The 21,900-nt window shown below is 40.3% G+C and overlaps 1 protein-coding gene across 2 annotated transcripts in view; it reads left to right on the forward strand.

The window, feature by feature from the left end:
• The window catches only part of sema6e (sema domain, transmembrane domain (TM), and cytoplasmic domain, (semaphorin) 6E), a 149,736-nt gene that overhangs the window by 93,357 nt on the left and 34,479 nt on the right, over positions 1-21,900 (forward strand). For both annotated transcript variants that reach the window (XM_031756705.2, XM_031756707.2), the window contains exons 8-17: positions 2,574-2,630; positions 3,009-3,110; positions 8,214-8,304; positions 9,223-9,345; positions 10,471-10,559; positions 10,738-10,955; positions 11,997-12,128; positions 12,400-12,555; positions 14,662-14,838; positions 15,283-15,420. In XM_031756705.2, the coding sequence (XP_031612565.1) occupies positions 2,574-2,630; positions 3,009-3,110; positions 8,214-8,304; positions 9,223-9,345; positions 10,471-10,559; positions 10,738-10,955; positions 11,997-12,128; positions 12,400-12,555; positions 14,662-14,838; positions 15,283-15,420 (1,283 nt within the window). The remainder of the gene's footprint in view (positions 1-2,573; positions 2,631-3,008; positions 3,111-8,213; positions 8,305-9,222; positions 9,346-10,470; positions 10,560-10,737; positions 10,956-11,996; positions 12,129-12,399; positions 12,556-14,661; positions 14,839-15,282; positions 15,421-21,900) is intronic.

Raw genomic sequence — 21,900 nt, forward strand, 5'->3', positions numbered from 1 at the left:
GTAGAGCTCTTTGTGCAGCTTTTCCTTTCTTGTACATTTTTTGTTCTTTTTTGAACAGCGGTGTTTTTACAGGGGGGCTGGGCTGCTATGTTTGTATCTCGTTATTTTGCTTTCTACCCTTTGCCTTTCCCTTTCATTCAAGTATTAAGCAATCTCTCTTCAGACATCTATATCCACTACAAGTGGAGCGCTGCTCTTGTTGCGTTTGAAGTGCCATGTTCACTCCTATCTGAATCTCATTTGTCAAACATGATTGCACTTAAATAAAAGCCCTCCAAGGCTTGGACTTTTGTTTGGTTGTATATAAATTACTGCCAAACACGGATATTTATTCTGATAACACCTGCGTTCCACACTGAGGACATCTAAACTATTGATTTGGGTGTGGAACAAAACACAAAGAAGGGGAACCTTTCGACAAAACTATGTTAGTCGTTTTTTCTACTAGGTTATATGAGGACTTGAACATTGAATGTGTGTATATGATGTGCATTTTATTCACCCATACTGCTGCTGCCTCCAGTGTGACAGTAGGAACTGAGAGGAAAATTATTAAAGACTGTATGAATACACCGCTATCACATTCTCGCTGTCCTACCCTGTTATCCATCTGAGTTCAATTGGTGGTGTGTGACTGACTCATATCAGAAAATGGTGGGTCCCCCATCATCATAGATCCATTCCTTCATGGCGGCTAATTTTTAAACTAGCTCTTCATTTTTCACACCGGGCGCTCATTCGCATTCTCCCCTTCACCAATCTCCCCGGGCCTGGGTGGCCAAAAGTAATTATTAGTAAACCGAATCGAGCGTGGACAAGGCAAAAGCTATTACCATAAATGCTGAGTCCTACTGAATCATTTTGGACCTTCACAAAGTCACCTCAGAGGTCTTCCAAACAAAAGCGTTTTTCTACGGGCTTTAAAATCAGTGTGCCATGTACTGTTTACAAAATGATGGATTTGGTGTCAAAAATTTGACTCATGATCTTGGGTTTTATATAAAATGTGTTAGACCAAAGATGTGCACCACCCTGTAGCACCAGGGACATCTCACCTTTAGAGTAAGGTTGGCAATGTGTAGTTTTCTTACAAACAAAATAATTTAAATAAAAGACCAAAAAGCAGGAATGAATGAATCCTACTATAAGTTGGATTGTTTGTATATCACAAATGTGTGACTTACGCTTTATTTTTTTTATCTCAGTCCTATCTAAACTATCATGTATTATCCTGCTGCTTGAAATCTCATCAATAGAAATTGTGTGATGACTATTTTTCATCCAGTGTGCTCAAGCCAAGTGAAAAGACGGGGTTTAAAATCCAGAAATGTAAGAAGTACTGAGATATATTTTAATTCTATTTTTTGACAATGAGAAAAATTCATATTAATAGTAACCTTAATCTTTTATTCATTCATTACCATGTTTATCTGAGAAAGAGGAAGTGAAATAATACTAACTTTGTAGATGTACCCTTAACCATTAAAATGCAAATCTGTTCTTCATAAGTTTTGCTATATTGAAAGCTGTCCGAGAAAATTGAAAGCCAGCCCCAAGAAATGGAGAACAAGGTGCCTGTGGGATAAATTGCGCTTCAGGGACTTGTGGTCCAGCAGAAGTGAAACCTCAGCTTCAATAAAGAATCAAGATGCATTTTAAACCGGTGTGGCTTTCTGTGAAGCTTTAGCAAAGACATAAAAAATATGCACGTCCCTCTGGCACTGTACAATAATACTTTAACCAAGTAGGGCACTGGATTTGTGGCAAATATTTTCTTTTGGTGGGGACACATTTACCTAAAGCTCATTTCACTCAAAAATGTATGTTAATATGTGGCAACGAAGAGAACTCTTGGTCTGGATATCGACCGACTGCATAGAAATATTGAATACTTTAATATTGGCAGCCTTCCACTCAAGCTAGCCAATTTGTTCCCAGACAGCCAATTGAGCCATGCAGCTCTTATCTGCTCACATGCTATTGAGAAATGAGTTTAAATAATTCCAAGTATTTAGCCTGGTATTGATAAGTTCTGAGAAAATTTGGCCAGTAAATTAGTCAGCAGTTGATGGGGGAACATTAATCCTTCAGCTGGCAGAGCTTGTTAACAAGCTGATGGATCTTTTTCAATAAAAGCCTGCTGAACGAGTAGCACGGCTACAAAAAAGTGTATTTTGTCGTGTCTACAAAATAAGGACAGGGCTTTTGGCCAGCAGGTTAATTGAAGCTAATTGACTCCTCCTTATATAGACAGTGAAGTGTTGCGAGCGGCGCTTTGTGTTTTGTTTCGCTCGTGTGTGCATTTTCACAGATCCAGACTTATCTCACAGAGTGATTTTTATCACTGAGGCGCCACAATGCTTAACTGCCCACTGATGAGCTGCTCAAGCCGCAGCAGGCATCGCTGATATTTCTGTTTGCTTGTTTTTCTCCACAACAGTTTATTGAAATTAATGAGATTTTCATCACAGCTGTCTCGTAATAGCACTTGAACGATTGGGAGCAACAAAAGCTGGGATGGTGAGAAGCAGCTTGTCTTTGAGCTGACAGTTGGCTCTCTGTTCATTTTTCAGAAACTGACTTGGAAGACGAAGGATGTGGAGAAATGCACTGTGAGAGGGAAAAACAGCGTGAGTATAATCTTCCAGACACATACACATTCTCATCTCGTTCTGTTTTCGGTCTTAGGTTTCACTTCTTACGTCTTCTGTTCTCTGTATTTGCCTCTGCCTTCATTTCCTGAACAAGTGAAGTTTTCTAATGAGCAAAAGTAGTGTGCAGGTAGCTTATCAGAAATGCAGCCATCAGGAGAGACATACTTGAGATTTTTGGCGTCACATTTTTCTCTCCAGAGCAACGGCGAAACCACAAGAATCGCCCTGGGGATTACGATAATGACTGTGAAAACACAGAAAACTGTTAACCTGCTACAACTCCTTCTCTGATTGGACCCACAACGGACCGGCTTTATGATGTGCAATAATGTCCAGGTCTTTATCTCCTGACAGGATGAATGTTACAACTACATCAAAGTTCTGGTACCACGCAACGACGAGACGTTATTCGCCTGCGGCACCAATGCTTTCAATCCCACCTGCCGTAACTATAAGGTAGGAAACTGTACTCCTGCGTGCCGCCGTCTGGCCTCAATTACAGATAAGAGATCATATTACAGCTGTTATGAGGTTCCCTGTCCTTGTATATTTTGTCAGCTGGATGCTGTTATTTGATTTGCTAATGGAAATGACAAAGTTGAAGCTAAACTCATGCCACATTAACACCTCATGGGCTTCATGTGCAAGTCATCAGGATGATAGGTGATAACATGTCTCCATGACCTGGTTTTTGTAGTTATCTGTGCATAAAGTGACAGTTGAAACCTTCAGGGGCCACATGCATCACAAGCACTACAACATATTGAAGTAAGATGGCAGAACTTGAGTGATTGAGTGGTGGTGCTTGAAATCCTCTATTGACATTTGTGATAGAATATCTTATAAGTTTGATATTTGTTTTTATGAAATAGAAAAACATGTCATGCACACTTATAAAGAACATGCCCTTAAGGTTGGTTAATAAATAAATAGCTGGCCAGGGTGTCTTAGAGAATAACACCTTACAGCAGCTGCACCAAAGATAATTATTATGTTTCATCATAATATAATAGAGCAATTTGAACAATTGAACTCTACAGCATGCATACATTAATTTACTATTAAGAAAACTGGTCAAATAGATGAATTGCATAAAGTGGATTAAAATAAAGGTCAGGCATGCGTATGGAGTCCTGAATATTGTAAATAACAAGCCGATGCGGTACATCTGTAATAGTCAGCTAGAGCTTGAACAATAGATTAAAAAAAAATGTTAGCACCACTTGGAAAAAAGACATCTACTGTGATGTAACACCTACAAACACTGCCACAAAGATAGGTCATTCCAGGTTGAATGCAGCATTCGTCAGCTTTAAAAGAAGTCTGGCAGTCAGCACTTCAGCGATAATACAACAAACAGCTGTGAGCTTAAGCTACAGGCACGCCTAAAAAGATAACTAGAAAAACTGATTTAAGACATCAGCAGAGGCAGAGTGAACACACAGGCTGAAAGCGGACAAAATAAAGAACCAGCTCTTGGATGTTGAAATAAACACACACAAATATGAGCCCAAACATTTGAATATTATAATATATAAATATTAAGTATCTGTACTTAACATTGCAGTAATATTTACTGCGATGTATTCCCATATTTGGGTGTTACATAGACTTCAAACTTTGATGTTGATAGAACAACGTGTTGGCAAAACACAGAGAGCAGTCTGTTGACTGAACACAAAGTATGCTGATGGTGGCTTGATTCATACCTCTTAGACAACAAAGCTGAATGAGTGGGGAGTGGGAATATAAGGGGCCATAATGGCACAAAGTTTGAGACATGCTAGTGCACGAGGCTCTCAGCTGCGCCTAACCTCCCCGGTTACTCCTCCACTTTAGAGATAAATAACAGTGTTTCTAGCCAGCTGAAAGCACTATATTTCAGCAGAAGCACAGGTACAATTTGTGTACAGACAATGTGAGTGTAAGTCTTCCGCAGTTTGAGGACTATTGAAAAACCTGACAGGAAGTTGCGGTGGAAGCTCTGAGGTGACATCACAGCTCTGGACTGGGATTCACAGCAGGCTATTAGAAGAGGAGGGAGTAGACGTCCTACAGCACCGACTGTAAATCTAAGGGTGTGGGGGAGTCTGCAAACCAAAGAGGAGTTGAATAACTCCAGACTTTAGTTTTTATAGTTTTCTTCTTCTCCCCAGTGCGCTAATCCACAAAGTAACTCCTGGGGTTTCCAACAGTCCTCAACATTAGAAATTAATTAGAATTAAACATTTTCAAAATAAGGGATTATTTTGAAGAAGCATAATGGATCCGCTGTAGAGAGCAAAGTAAAAAAGTTTTCTGATGGCTCCTTGATGCATACTAAGAAGTGTAATTAACAATATTTAACCAAGTGCAGTGCATAAAGATAGCTGTTTAATTTCTTACACAAAAATCTGCTAGATGTTTAAAATGAGTGTTGCCCTCACTGCAGCATGATCATGTCTAGTTTTGGGAAATCAGATCTATTGAATAATGCTCAGTCTCGTCTCGGGGCTTATAGACGCAGGATCTCCACAGGCTGATGTTTGCTTCCAGGATCAAATCATGTCTCAGTCATGTCCTGAAGGTCCTGTAGAGAAGTTGATATAAAATGTTTAGAGAACTGCGTAGCGACCTACATTCACACATTATCGTCTCCCTGCCACAGACTCAATTTTGGTAAAAAGAGCAGCTTTACATTTTTACTAAAACACATCCACACGTTCGCTCTCTCTGCAGCCCCCAACACCCTTTTTTTTTTTTCTTTTCTGACAAGAGATGACTGTCCACACAGCTGGGGAGAGAGGGAGGAAGTGTAAATCATATCAAGGAATCTGTCTCTGGGAATCCACGAAAAATCTGTGGAAGACAGTAGGGGATTGAGTCAGAGGCATGTGTGTGTGTTGTTCAAAGAAACGAATGGATGCCCAGCCATGCACTGGCAGCTTGACTGACCAGGCTGCTGAGACAGCTGGTGTGTAGACAACAGTGAGGCTGTCTTCAACATGCGGTTACGATACAACTAAACCATGAAGCATCAAATCCGTCTGTCTTCATGTGCCCACTGGGGTAACGACCCTGCAGTCACTGCACAACTTTGCTGAATCCTAATTTCTCTCTGATGTTCTCTCTGAAGTATGTTTTTGGGGATTAACAAACTGCTGTGAGGAGAAGTTGGCTGAAAACTGGTGATTTGTATTCAGATGTAAACAGAATTAATTCTCGCTTAAAGAGGACCAATCTTCTGATGATTACTGATTGGGAACTGAATGGGACTAACCATGTTTGTTTTGTTTTCTTTGTTCAAAGTTCGCCTGATTGTGTTAATGTTTTCTTCTCATTAGTTACACCATTTAGTAACATCAGAATAACTTTCTTGATGAATTTTCGGGGTTCAAGGTTTCTTAGAGGTTGAAAGCTTCCATGGATGCGAGATTCGGAGTCTATTTTGGAGAATTAACTTACTTCGTACATAATTAACAAATACTGTGGAATGCACTCAGCTCCTTGCAAACATTCCCGGTGTTGGAAAAAATACCCCAAAATTGCTTCTTTTTTAAAAAAAAAAAAAAATCATTTTTGTTGCCACATTTCAAGCAAAAGGTCCAATAAGCATTAGAAGTTACAGTTTTATCTTACTCTAAAAAGTTTAACCATGTTTGTTTATTTAAAGATTTTTTTTTGAGAGGCATGTTTTTAATTTGCTTTTCCCTGTTTTTCTGCCTTCTCTGATTCGTTAAGCTGTAAAACACATTAACAGCACTTTATCTTTACTGCTGTTACCTTCACTTGTGCAACTCTTCACCTGTATTTTTGTGAAAAGCACTATTTACCAAATCTAATCAAAGTTCACCTTTTAATGCTGAACAAGAGGCACATACAAAAAACCCGAACCACTGCAGTGTAATTCTTTTTATTACTGCAACAGCAGCACAAAATAAAAATCTCAGTCAAAGCACTTGAAGCTACACCAAAGTGATATTTGGGGCAGAGCTGTTGTGCTGGATTACATCAGCTTCAGGAGTGTAGTGTAGCATAAACACATACTCTGTTAAGAATCTGAAGTGTTTTGTACAAATCCCTTGAGACATTTATGCACAATTTAGAAGGCAAAAGTCTATTGTAAGGTTTTGTCTTGCTTATTTTCTCCTCTACTGCATGATCTTATTGCCAAATGTACAGGGAGCAGGCAGCCATTAACCCGCCAGAAATGTGAAGTAGGTTTTTACAGCTAAACTGGTGTGAACGAGCTCAGTCACAGGGTGCTGTTGCACCACAGTTAGCTGCTGTGGCTGCGCTGGAGAACGGATTACAACCCATTTCCAGTCTTGCGTATTGCCACAAAAGCAAAGTCCATAAAGAGTAGATACCAACCAATGTTCCCTTAACCTCAACTCAATGCAGGTTTATTGGAACAGCAGCCTAGCTCTAACTTAACCCTAAGCTTACAAAACATATCTGTACCTGAAAGTGTGAACATGAAGTGGTCTTGTCATGTATTATAGTCTCTTGGAAAACAGCACCTGCTGGGCAAAGTGGTTAACCATTTAAGTGCAGGAGAAAAACACACTGGCTTGTATTTTTTAAAAACAATCTGTCGTGGGGAACACTTAGTTCGGGACGCAGTGAAACCTGTTTTGGCGAAACATTTGCACACAGGGAGGTGGGTGCTGTCATGAAATGGCTAATGCCTATCAACAGAGAAAAACACAAAAACTGTGAAAGACATTCACAATCCAGGCTGCCTGAAAGAGTATTGTTTTTTTAGTATTCTGAATATTGTAACGTGCAAATATAGTATTAGATAAAAGTTCTTCCCTTTAAAAAATGCAATATATTTCTCCTAAATGCAGAGCATATGTCTCGCATTGCTCATGTTATAGTTGTGTAACTGTTAAGTTATTACGTCCACTCCACATTCATGATCTCTCCATTTAGTTTTGTAGAAAGGACCAAGTTTGACAATCATCTCGCGGAATAACAATAGAACAGCAATTACACAAAGCTATGTGTCGAACAAGCCTGAAAAAACCAGGCCAACGTGTTTATGGACTGTTAACGTGGTGTATGTGTGTCAGTCACCTTGTTGACGCAGAGGGCGGCGAAGTTGCTCTGCTGGGTTTCTCTTGTTGTTGTGTTTGAGGCTCGCAACCTTGTTAACAGCAGGGCTGGAAAAATAGCAGCTTTAATATCTGTGCCTGAGAGATAAACTGGCCTCTCTGCCTTCACACATCTTTTATGGAAATGACCTGTATACAATACACCAAATAAAACTAATCTTTATGATGCATGTGTAGCCTTTCATTACTACACATTGATTTGGTACACCTCCTTTGCGTCCAACTGCAATTCTCACTGCATTAAAGACTTTTGGTGTTTGAGGCTGATTGATTTTTTTTTTTTTTTTTCTGTCAGAAAAGAAACAACCTCGTGGGTTTACAAGTGTAAACAGCGGTGTTGTTTTCTTGTTTACAATTGTTACTCTGTGTTTTATAGCCCATTCTTCTGTTGGGTTAGCTTTGAAGCTTTGTATACAGCCTTGTAAAGCATTCTTCTGAAGCTGCCTCCTTTCTGTCCTAGATGTCGACACTGGAGCAGGAAGGGGAGGAGGTGGTGGGACAGGCTCGATGTCCCTTCGAGTCCCGCCAGTCCAATGTCGGCCTTTTCGCAGGTAAGTAGTGACCCAGATGATGTTCAAACTTGAAATCTCACAGGTTCAGGTTTCTCACTGCTGATGATCTGTGCTATGACATTTTTATTATATAGGTCAGGCTTGGAATAATGTTTTTTTTCTTTTTAATCAAACTAGTCTTTATTAAATGAACTTGAAGTCGGGTAAAACGATCTTCGTACTGGACTATTTCCACATTCAGAAGAGGTCACATATATTTTGCCTGTTTTTTGTATTAACCTTGTAAAAATATGTTATAAATGTATTAGAAGGAGGTGGAACAATAGGAAAATGACATGCATCTTTCAGAAACAGAAGAAGATGGTTTGCTAAAAGTAGGTAGCTGTTACATATAAAGCACCATTTCCAATCAATAGGCTTAAACGTGTAACTGCACTTGGCGTTCTGTCTCTCTGACGTGGTAATTGGATACTAAGATAATAATATATAATCTGCTAAACTGCATGTTAACTTCAATTAGTGCCTCATTGCAAGTGTGTTTCAGAAAGAGTCTGAGCTAAAAGCCTGAAATGTCGATATAATTGAGTATCTTGGCATAAGTCATCAGATGGTATAATCTGAAGTTTCCCCTTCACAGATCCCGGTTTGTGGTTAGATTTACTGCTTTATGAACATAGCAGTGAAGCAAGTTGATACATTGTGAACACATCAGGGTCAAGTTCAGGGAAGAGAGAGCCAAACGTACACTCAATCCTGCCAGGTTTCCACTGACATTTATGCAAAGTTCACACAGGCTGTTATTAAAGCTTGCATACGCTCCTACAACTGCTCTCCTTAGCCTCCTTTTAAAGAGGAATAAAAGTCACCTGTGACCAAAATAGACACTTAAGAGAAGTGGGTTAGTGGGAATTGTGATCCTTCACTGTAGTTCTCAATAACTTTTTTCCTTTTTCTCAGGTGGTGATTTCTACTCTGCCACCATGACTGACTTCTTGGCAAGTGACGCAGTTATTTACAGAAGTTTGGGTGAAAGCAGCCCTGTGCTGCGTACAGTGAAGTATGACTCCAAATGGCTGCGAGGTGAGAAGCCAATGCGATAAGGTGTAATGTAATGGCATATCAAATGCAGCTGTGGCTCTGTAATGCGGTTGGTGGCGAGTTGAGGAAATGGAAGATTTTCTGATATGGCGTGGGATCTGAGACCTTGTTTCATTTCAGATGACATCCTAAGTGTGTAAACTACTAAAATTCACCGAGCTTTGAGGTCTAATGGAAGGCTTATCAAATCTCGTACAAACATTTACATGGTTGTCATCTGTAGGTAGCACTGACCTTTAAATTGAACCTTTATTTTGGAAGCAACTTTCTTCGTGTCCAGGTTTGCTTTTCCACTTTCAAGCCGGTTACAAATAATTAATAACATCGGTTTCATTCGCCCCTTTAGTTTTTTTTTGTTTTTGTTTTTTTAGTGGCACTGATACCAGCAAATATTTTGTCACTTAATGAGTATTTTCACAGTTAATCTGTCATGCCCATATATTAAATATTTCCCCTTCATTGCAGATGTGAGTAGCCTCATCCAGTGAAGTGAGAAAGATGGCTAGAGTATCTTGACTTGTTATGTGTCACTTTCTTTATGCATTTAATTTCATCTGATTTCAAAAGGGAGGAAAGAGACAATCTCTTTTCCTCATCTGGGAGGAAAACGGAGCCGAATCAACCTTCTAGTAATAAAAATGTTTGATTGTTATCATCACAATAATTGCTAATTAATTTGGCGTTAATTGTTTTAGCTATATTATCTTTATGTGCAATAAATTAATTTTTTTATCCTCGTTAACAGCGCTGAGCGAGTGGGGTCGTTTCAGTAAGCAATTGGTTGTGACAAGATAGAAATGGCAAAGTAAGCTATATTCAGAGTTGTAGGAAGTGCTGTTGTAGAATGTTTTAAGTTAGAGTGCTATCTTTACTTCACTACTGATCCAGGACTATCTCTGCTATTTCACCTGAATAAAATCTGTTATTGGAAGAATTGGAAGAACATTTTTCTCTGCTAAAATTTGGATTTTCCATTTTAGAGCTCAGGCATTTCACATTTATCTATGATTTATAAACCAAATTGAACATCTGTGTTTACCAGCTCCACGTCCAGCCTGTCATACTGGAAATAAGTCAGCATTACCATTTTTTTCTTGTCCTCTACAGAGCCCCATTTCCTCCATGCCATTGAGTATGGGAACTACGTGTACTTCTTCTTCAGCGAGATCGCAGTGGAGTACACCACTCTTGGCAAGGTGAGGTACTCATTTCAGAGCAGACACTCCACAAATTTGTGTTGTGTGTTGTTTAAGCTTGTTGTAGTTTCTGCTCGAAGTCAACATGCAGAGCACATTCCTGACTGCTGTTCAGTATTCCGTGTCGGCTGCGTCTGAGTGTGATGATTATAAATGATTTCCACTCCTGTCCCCTCAGGTGGTTTTCTCAAGGGTTGCACGTGTTTGTAAGAACGACAATGGGGGCTCCCCGAGGGTGCTGGAACGTTACTGGACATCATTTCTTAAAGCTCGGCTGAACTGTTCTGTTCCTGGTGATTCTTTTTTCTACTTTGATGTTCTCCAGTCTCTCACCAATGTACTGCAGATTAACCACCGGCCGACCGTGCTCGGAGTCTTCACCACACAGGCAAATAGGTTGGCATTTTTTCATGTTTTTTTCAAGGTAAAGATGAAATTGAAATGTTGGTGTTATAGTTAGTTGGTGTGATAATTTCTCTCAAGTCATGTTTGTTTAATCCTCTTTTATGTGATCTGCAAATTTGACCTGTTAACAATGAAATGTTACAGAATTCGATAAACAAAAACATCTTCACAAAAGTTAACCCAGAAAATCTTTGTTTTCTTCGAGGTAACTTACTAGGTACTACATGAGTGGTATCTCAAATGCTATTACTTTAGCATTTATTAAATGCTATTCTTTTTTTCACTTTTCTGCGTCTTCTGAAACGTCACTGAGCCAAACTAGCAATTTAGACCATTCTGATGCACTTTTTGGCTTTCAGTGAATGTCAATGACAAACAGGAAGCAGTTCCTCTCATGTTCTGTAGGTCTAAACTCTTACAGACATCACCCAGCAAACTTGTATGTGGCAGACACAAATGTTCAAATCAGTCTGATCGGGTATTAAACTGAGTTTAAGCAGCCAGCTTTTTCTAATTTCTGATTGGTTCCATATGAGAATAGATCAGTTATATGTTCTTCCCCCTGCGCTCTGCTGGCGCCTCACTATTCTCTGACAGAGAAAACTTTTGTTTTCGCCACATGTGAGAAAGAGCAACATCTGATAATATCAGAACCTGATTTTCATGATTGTCTGGAGTTCATATGTCAAAGCAGCTGGGAGGATCAAAGTCATTCACTGCTTTCCATGAAAACATGCAGTACAAGCTGTTAGTATGTAATTCAGGATGGATGCATTTTTAACTTTTGCAATATGGAGACTGTTCTGTGTTTTTTTCCTTGTGTCGTATCTACACTGTAGAGGGTTAGAAAGAGGTAAGAATATTTGACATATACTAGCAGTAGTAAAGATGAGCACAGACAGAGCAATCAGAAATCATATTTTTGGCCACTTGTGACAAGAAGTCAGTGGGCTGAATTCTTGTCTTTAGCTGGTGGATTCCAGACTTTTGTCTTGCTCTTTGTAAAGTCTTCTTTTGGGGTCCTTTTAACAGCATCACTGGCTCAGCAGTCTGTGCTTTCTACATGGATGACATAGAGAAGGCCTTCAGTGGTAAATTTAAAGAGCAGAAGAATAGTGAGTCAGCCTGGACACCTGTTCCAGAGGAGCAAGTCCCAAAACCAAGGTGAGAGACTCATCTTTAAATAGAAACTGTCACTTTCCTAGAACATTTTTTTTCTGCTTTTGACAACAGAGCTTTTGCAGCTGTTGCTGTTATTGTTCTGCACAGACATCTCTTAAAAAAAGGCAGCCACACAAGGCACCTGTTTTTTTTTCCTCCTGCTCATCCCCAAAAACAAACAGCTGCCAGTGTTTTTACATCTGCCTGTGGAACCAGATTTATGTCTAATGCTTTTTTTTTTTCCCCCCTTTCTCGCTCTGCTGTTGTCGTGCAGGCCAGGCTGCTGCGCTGGCGAGGGCTCAGCCGCCGCCTACAAGTCATCCACCAATTTCCCTGACGAAACTCTGACTTTCATCAAGTCGTATCCGCTCATGGACGAGTCCGTCCCCTCCGTCAACGACCGACCCTTTTTCACCCGCACCACCAGCAGGTAGAAGATTTGTTTCAATAAAAGAACAGATGGAAAGGATTATGAAAAGTATTTTTGTTAAATTACTTTCAGTCACTTTCTGATGGCAGTATATGAACTTGGAAATCACTAACAAAAGGCAGTTGGCACCTGCCAGCATCCGCACAAACTAGTGGAGTGTTGAGTTAAGACTCTAATTACCCTCTCCTACAGACTAAAGACATGTATGTTAGGTTAACTGGTGACTCTAAATTACAATAGATGTGGATGTGAGAGACTGGTTGTGTGTCTATGTTAATGTGTGCTTTAACAGAGGGGCGAGTTGTCCTAGGTGCTACTCCACCTCGGTTAAAACAGACAATAGGTTTAGCGTTGCAGCTCTATCAGACACCTGAGAATTACAAAGAAATGCCTGGTACAATTATTTAAACAATAAAAACTGGTGACATTTAAAGGAGGACTTGCATAAGCTCTTTGGTTTCATTTCCTGTACTTAGTGCATCAACACCTAAAAAACAAATGCAAAGTTATTCCTCAAGACCTCTCAAATGGTCACGTATTTTTTGGTGAACGTTGTCATTAGATCACATTTAAAATCATTACCGTGAGCGTTGCTGTTCAGAACATGGCTGCAGTTATAAAACAGACCTTTAGGAGAAAATGCCAGGATTATTTCTTTGGTACTTTAGTGGCTGTTTGCCTTCACAGCATCATGTACCAGCAGTGTTTTTCTTGCAACTGTGATTGGTATTGATGAGTGACCTCAAGTGGAACACACAACCTTGCTTGCCATTAAAGCACATGGATTTACATCAAACATGAAGGGGGCACAAAGAGAGGACTTTTCTGTAGGGCTGGCCTAGCTCCACAGCCCACCTGTCAAAGGGAGGACGTCATTGGTGTGTGTGTGTTGTGATATTTGAGAATCCATCTCATACCAGATGATGATGCAGTGAATGTTGAATTGGTGAAAAATGTCATAAGTGTTTCACGCAGTACCTCATGAACCTCAGACATGTATGTACTCACAGCGGATACATATCACTGATTCAACTTACAACCACAGGCACAGGCTCATAGTATACAGGAGCCTTCTCCACGCCTGCTGAAGCAGAGCCAGGCTGACAGCCAGCCAGACACTGCAGTGGCTTCACACTGGGGAAACATGCACCGCTTCACATCTGGCGCCAAAAACATCACATCTGCTTCGCCTATCCCCAGAGTGATGCTAGATAAATGAAATCTAACCAGAAGCGCATCACGCACTATTGCAGAGTCATTGCGGGGACGTGCCCGTCAAGTTCATGTGGGTAAACACACCAGCCTCTGTGGGACCATCTGGGAGGCACTGAGGGAGAAGTGAGGGCACAGAAGTTGCCGCGGGTGTCCTTTTTATAAGAATCTAGAAGCACTGCGATGCCAAAGAAATTATTAGAGGAAGTTTGTTTGTTTAAATCCCCGGGCCAGAGAATGGAAATACAGCAGAGAAAATGAACGAGTTAAGCCTATCCACCTCTCAGCCACCACTGGACTCAAGGTGCCCTTCAGCACAGCTTTTAATCCTCACCTGCTCCAGTGGAGCCAACAGTAGACAGCTGTGGTGATACTGGGCACCTCCCAGGTGTAACTGCGAGAAGCTGGATGAATATGAAGCAGGGTGGCACTTGAAATAAAGCAGCGTGTCGCTGGACTTCCACATAAATACAACCAGAAAATAGAAAACCGGGCCTCTGTGCAAGACTGCATAGAAAAGTGGCTTAACAACACAAAGGATGGATCGATTGAATGGCTCTGGGTGGGCGGATAGATGGATAGATGAATTGATAGGATGAAGGCTTTAAAAGATGTAGGCGATGAAGGAAGGGGATGGTGGGTTGGTAGATGAAGTGACTGATTTTATACTGATGCTTTATACAATGAGCTTAGTACTCACCCACTGTTTGTTTTGTTTACCACTGAAACTCTACTTTCATAAAACAAAGAAGCAATAATAAGATGCTAACCAGAGCATTTGGTGTTGTTAACGCCCACAAATTTATGCAAGCAAGGGACATGACAGCTTAAATTTAGATGATCTTCAGTGTAGATTTAAGTCGCTTTGCCTTGTTTTCTTGTTTTTTTATTCAGGTTCAAGTTGACTCAGATTGCAGTGGATACATCTGCAGGGCCGTATAAGAACTACACGGTAGTCTTCCTCGGGTCAGATAATGGCCATGTGCTGAAGATCCTGGCCAGCACTGAGGGAGCCAACGCATCTTTCAGCACCCAGCTCCTGGAGGACCTTGATGTCTATAACCCTAACAAGTGAGACAAAGTCTATTATGTGTCGTGTTGCTTCTGTATTAAACGATGCGTGTTCTTATAATTGTCTCTTTGGATTATTGCTCTCTCTTTTCATTTCTTTTGCTTTCTCTGTACTTTACTTAGCACATCTCTGTTCTTTTCCTTCTCTGTTGCTTGTTCTCCTCCTCTCCTTGTTCTGCCTTGATCTGTCCTGCCCACCCACTCTTTGGTCTATTGTAACACTTTGCATCACCCTGTACAGCTGGAGGGGATGCTTTTTTTCCCCATGTATTCTTTTGTTTTCTTGCTGCACAGCTTGAAAAATCTATCTGCATGGAGTTTGATTCACAGTCGGCTTTCTGTATAATTTTCAGACTGTACCAGCCGTGTACAGCACTGATTTAAAAAATGAAACAAAATACAAAATGCCTGATTGTGACAGTTGGTGTTTTTCCGTGTTCCCAGATGCAATGTGCGGGGGGAGGATAGGAGGGTCCTGGGGCTTGAGTTGGACCGGGATCATCATGCGTTGTTTGTGGCGTTCTCAAGCTGCGTGATCCGCGTGCCGCTGAGCCGCTGCTCTGAGTACAGCCACTGCAAGAAGTGAGTCAACTATACAGTAAAGCATTATCGCCACCACGGGGATGTGCCATGCTTTTTGGTTTTGTTTAAAAAGTTTCTGAGTTTAAACTATTTGTGGTGGGTGTTTATTATTTTTTCACAATAACTTGAGAACTCAGTGATTGATTTTGAAAATGAAAAATCCCAATCAAAACCGAGAAATATTTCCCAAATGTAGGCTCAGTGAAGGCCAGAGTCTGGACAGAATATTATGCATATTCTGTATAAAGTTTTTGATACTGATCAGTATATTTCGTTTAAGTGAAAGGAGAAAATTTGTTGGAAAATGTATCAGAGGTCCCAAAAACTGTGCAGTACCTCAGACACCATGCATGGATTTTGTGTTTTCTTGTTTTGTGCCACAAAGAAAATGACACTAACTGATCCAGGTAAATCAAGTAAAGTAAGATCAGTTTCCCTTAAAGCTGCCAGTTTAGCAAATGCATCCACTCACAATGCTTTTATAGGCTTTCGAATAGAGTACTGTACCATAAAGCAGATGTTGGACTATTATTTGCCCAATTCTTAGAGTTGGACCACTTTTTCAAATAAGTACTATTAAGGTATTTGTGGTGTTGGCAGGTAAGTGACCATAGGAAACAAATCAAAGGGTATTGAACCCATTAGCAATTTTGTAAGCCTTCTACATTGGAAATTCTGTGTTGAAAGGTTGGACATTTTCATAAGCTCAAGTCGTCAGATTGCTGCCTGATCTTCATGTTTGAGTATACATGGTCCATTGTTTATACAGCTGTAATAAGGAGCATTTGCATGTGCGAAAGCATGCACAAATGTTAACTGGCAAACTCGAATTTGAAATACAAGCATATGAGCCCCAAATGTAGTCCTATTAAAGATATTTTTTGCAGCTGTTTTTGTTTGTTTTATATCTTGGAGTGTGTTTATACTGTACGCTGGCAAGAAAATAGATTATCCACAGAAATCAGAAAACACATTTGCATGCAGTGTAAAAGTGTGTGTGCATGTGGAAAGTCAGTAATAAGATTTCTCCACTTGCTTCTACTTTGTTTTGGGGGAACAAATGGTGCTCCTTTCTTGATTTTCCCTGTTTCGAGAGAGCATAACTTTTGCTTTAGCGTTTGATGTTTCAGATGTCAAACGTTCACCAGTACAAAATTACATATACCCTTTCATCATTTTGTTCCCTTTTTTGCACATGTGTAGCTGATGTTTAAAAGGCTGATTGCGTTTACGGCCAAGAAATCAACCATTTTAGGAGAACAGCAGGGAAAAGCTTTAAGCCCTCCACCCGAACTTTAGAGACTGCTTTTACATGAAGTTATTATCAGAGTATTAGGTTACCACAGAGTGGCGAAAAAGAATGTAAAACACATGATGTAAGTATTTCACCTATGTTACTTTCATGTATTACTTTTAGGAAAGGTATGGTTTCATCATTGGTCCGCACAGATCTGCTGTTTTCATCTGCTGCGATTTTCGGCTCTGTGTTTGAACAGAAGCTTCACTGAATGTTTATGCTGCATGCTTCATGTCGTCGTTTATCTGCCCAGGTCCCATTGCATTGAGTCAGTTTTGCTTTTATCCGTTTCTAAGTTTTCCAACTTGGCCTATATTAAAAAACTTTTCCTTGTAATTTTTCAGGGGTTTACTCCAAGTTCACGTTGCTTACCATTGCTCAAACACAGCTGTCACAGCCCATTGTATTCTGTAATTTCTTAAACAGGCCAAAGTAAAAGCTTTTGTGAAAGAACACGCTTATAAGCAGAGCACAGCAACAGCTTCAAGTGTCCTGCTTTGCCAAACTACATTATAGCCTCAGCTAATGTAGTTGCTCCTCAGCTTCAGGGTCTATTTTTGGTGCTGTGAGGAATGTTGGCCCCTTATAACCCCCCCCCTGTTCTCAGCCCCTTCAACCCAGAGGAAGGATTTCTCCTCAGCTACCCCAGGGAATGCATATACCCCCATAGCATGCAAACCCCTCATTGCAAAGGCCTGGAGAAGCTCTCAACATCATTTAGTCATAAATTGTATCCAGCTGATTGGCTGAGAGCCAGTAATGTTGGTCACTGCTTTCTTTTCCTGATGTTGTAAAGGAGAGAAAAAGGAAAAGAAGGAGCAGAAAGAAAATGGATAGGGCCTGTCTTACTTGAGCTCATGGCCTTGCTGCATCCACAGATCCTTTTTAGAGACTTATAGCTACAGCACACCTCATCCTGAGATTAGCGTCCCCCATAAGCAGCATCAGCACTGGCCAGGAGGTCAGATTTCAGCCACAATATCCTCCTTTACCACACCGCTGAAACTATCTCCCTCTAGATGAGATTTACTCCATCTCTCTCGTGTCTGCTTCCATTTTCTCTCACTCTTGGCTTGTTTCTCTCTCGCTCACTAAAACCAGTACCGTCAGGTTTGTTTTCTCACTCGAGGCCCTGCTGCCAATATTAGGTTTCAGAAAACGCTCTGTTTTGAACAGCAGCAGAGAACTGGATGAAATGGGAATTTTAATAAAACAGTATAATAAAAGGGCAGAGGAGGCCCCAAACCCTCAAAGTCTTTAGATCCAAGGATTTTCAGCTCGCTTGTCTATTTTTTTAATATATATTTTTTTTTTAATATGAACTGGTTCAACTTGCTCATATTGTTATTCAGGACTGCGCTTAAATAAATGTATATCAATTGATGCTGTCACATACAGGGTACTATTAATTAACTGAAGATGTAATGCCTCAAAGGGTAATTCCAGGTTGTTAAAACTTGGCTTGTATTTTTATAGCGTTGGCTGTATTTTCTGTAACCTATGATGATCTTGTATTGTATCAAAGTTATTGCTGATATCCGGGAAGATTGCAAGTCTATAATAACATCCGAAAGGTGCCAGACACATGAGCAGTCAGGTTAATAGAAAGGCTTTAAATCAGACAGTCTAATCCTCCAAACAAGTCTCGCACATTAAACAACAAAACACACTGTAATTGCTCAGCAGAATAACACTTATAAGCCCATTCTTATTTCAGAACCTCATTTTTCTCTTGTGTAAGGTTAGAGAATAATGATAGTCATTGTTGAACTATAGCTATGGCTGCCAGTGGGAGGCGGTAAGCAGTCTCCTGTAATAAATTGTCCTTTTTGCACTTCTTATGGGTAAGAGACATACGAGTATTTTCACTTGAGCATAAATATATAATATGTACATTTGGTCTGGAGCTCATGTTCATCTTGGTTGAACAGTTCATTTGACTTGAAATATAGTGGTTTCCAAAACTGTGTCGCAGTCAGCACAAAAGGTCAAAGTTGAACTGTAATGGATATGTAGACAATACAGGGCCCTAATTTTTTCTTACAGGTAATCTGAAGAAACTGTTGTACATGTGGTCTAAGGAGCTTGGAAAGAAAAGTGTCTGGACTTCTTTTGTTTTCCTTGAAGACGTTTCACCTCTCATCCGAGAAGTTTCTTAGGTTCTAAGAGCAACTGCTGGAGAGTCCCAGATTTTAAGTCCTATGGGCAGTGTCCCCCATGAGGGTCATGGACCCCCTATTGATCCTCTACCTAATCACACGAGTGAAGGTGTGAAAACGGGTGTGGGTCACAATCACCCAGGGTTTTGGGTGAACCCACTGTGAAACCTAGTCCCACCCTATCATGTGATTTCCTGAGGTCAAAAGGCCCAGGATGTGAGTGGGCGTTAAGGCGTCTGGGAAGGGATCTCAAAACTGGATTATAGATGGCAGACAGTTGGTGTCGTAAGCCATCGCCTCTGTTCAAAGATGGTCGTGGACATAGGTGGCTTCTTTCACTCCTCTTTCAAACCATCTGTCTTCTCTGTCCAAAATGTGAACATTGGCATCCTCGATATCGCCTCGATAATAGGGGGTCCATGGCCCTCTTGAGGACACTCCCATAGGGCTTGAAATCTGGGACTCTCCACCAATTGCTCTTAGAACTGAAGAAGCTTCTCGGATGAGAGATGAAACGTCTTCAAGAAACTTAAAGAAGTCCAGACGCTTTTCTTTCCAAGCTCCTTAGACTACGATCACCTGGATGACTGAGAACCTTCACAGACATGTTGTCCATGTGATTGTTTTACCTGTTTGACCACCTTCTTGGTATGAAACCACATGTGCAAATGTTAAGCAGCATAGTAACTATTCAGAATGGTTAATATTACCTTTAGTTTTCCATCAAGCAAATATATGTAATCCTTAAATAGTTGTTCACCAGTGACTTATCATATCTGAAATCCTTTCCACTCAGTATTTTGTTATTCTCAAAATTGTGGCTGCATGACAGCTGGAAGTCATGAGGCTCAGCCTTGGAGGCCCTCAGCAGCTAGTGGATGCCCCATACGCACACACACAACATGACATACACACCTCTGTGTTCACTTTAGTTTGACAGAGAGAGGTCTGAAGTTTTAAAGAGTGGCACGGGACACACACAAGTCAGTTTTAGAGAAGCTGCACTTACGACAAAGAAAAAATGACTTCACTGCACATCTTTAGAAATCAGATCTGAAGAACTGACTGTGCTGTAGTGCTGATGGCAGTTTCTGACCTGTGAGTGTAGATGAATCTCTATGATGACGGTGAGAGGAGAGGCACAGTAGAGTTAGATGTGTATATAAATACAGACCCTATGGCGACTGTATGAATAATGTATTAATGCAGCACGCAGTGTCACATATTGGCAGTCACACACGGGATGAGGCTAATTTCAGGTTCTTGATACCTAGAGGGCTTCAATTTGTGATGCTGGACAAAAACAAATAAAACACTTCAGTTTTGGGGGGTTTTATTTTGGCGTTTTGTTTTCCATTTCCCATGCATGTTGAAGTGTCAGTAGCCCTGCATTGAACAAGAGCAAAACGAGGATTGAAACATAAGAAGACATGCAATGGTGTCTGCATTTTTAGGTTTTTATATACCATTTTTAGATAGACATCTGACAATGACGATATCTCCAGCCGCTTCATATTGTAAGCCCCTCCAACCAAGAATGATTCTCTTATTGCAAATAAATTATCCTTCAGAATAAAAATATTCCAAGCTGTAAAGAAAAAGATGTTGGTTTGCCAAGAATGCTTACATCATGCCTAAAGACACAAATACAAGTCTACTTTTGAGGTAAGCACTCAGAAATAGCCAAGTATATGACCTTGCCAAAACCTACATTAACAACAGGGCTTTTGTATTATTGTACTGTCCTCCCAATAACAAGAACCGTAGCAATTGTTTGTGAAAATGCCTAAAGCGAGCGGTCTATATCTATACGTCTTAATGTTTTGTTTTCTTGACAAAGCATGTGGATCGAGGAAAGGTAAAGATATAGGATATTATTGTAGAGCCTCAAAGGTCCACATTAGGAGGAGGTCTGGGTGTTTGAATTAATCCACACAGCACACAAACTGCTGTTCTGGAAGACACTGACAAATGACATCCTGCTGATAAGGGCATCAGCTCAAAGAATCTAATATCGGCTGTTTTAAAAGACAAAGACAAATGTTTTATTTTGTCACTTGACATTACCATTATTGCAGTGCGTTTGATTTAGCTTTAAAAAGTCACGCATTATTTATTTATCTTCCATGTAGAATAATTTGGGGTTTTGTAACCCCGATGAGGACGACGTGCCATTTCATGTCATGCCCTCCACAGGAATTTAGGTTGGGAAATTTCTGGTCATGTGATCATACATGTTTTTCCCATCAACCCAGTATGCAGATAATTGAAGAAAATTGTTGCTTTAGCAATTGGAATATAGTTACTGAATTTAGGATGGGTATTATTTTGCATTCCCCCTTCAAATACATGATTACATGTGTTGCTTTGTAAAGTGTTGCTCTTAATGCGTATGATCCCAAGGTTAGGGATAGGTTTTTATTGTCGTTTCAATCAAGACAGAAAGAAAGAAAGTTTGTGTAATGCTTTGGCCCGTGTATTTATTTATACCCAGTTTGCAGCTGCAGATTGCACAAGTACTAATGGGAGAATATGTCCTGTCTTGACTTTCCGTTTTCCTGACCTGGCACAGTGATATATTGGCACAGCTGCACACACCTGCATGTTCAGTTGAGACATCAGTAAATACTTAAAGATATTTAAAACGGGTCACAGGATCTTTGTTAGAACTTGCTTTTTGTCTGCCTTGAAGGTTTACTTGACTTGTTTTTCTTTTCTTTTCTTTGGAATTAGGCTAAAAATATCTCTGAAGTAGCTGTAGATGGGAAAAGCAGGAGAGCATTATTGTTTTTGTCATTCTTTTTGGGCGTACTTTATGCTCATTATGTCGGTGCTGCTGGGTGAATACCACACACATGCAAAAAGTAAGCTCTGCACCTGTGAAAAATTGTGTTCATTCACTCACTGACACCCAGCGTTGTTTTGCAGAGACATACTGGAAGTATGAAGGCCACATGATTCATACAACACAGAGAGGGAAAATTGCATCCACAGACTTGTGCAGAATGCAGTGTTAGAGTTTTA

The sequence above is a fragment of the Oreochromis aureus genome, linkage group 11, assembly GCF_013358895.1.
Source record: "Oreochromis aureus strain Israel breed Guangdong linkage group 11, ZZ_aureus, whole genome shotgun sequence".
Lineage (NCBI taxonomy): Eukaryota > Metazoa > Chordata > Actinopteri > Cichliformes > Cichlidae > Oreochromis > Oreochromis aureus.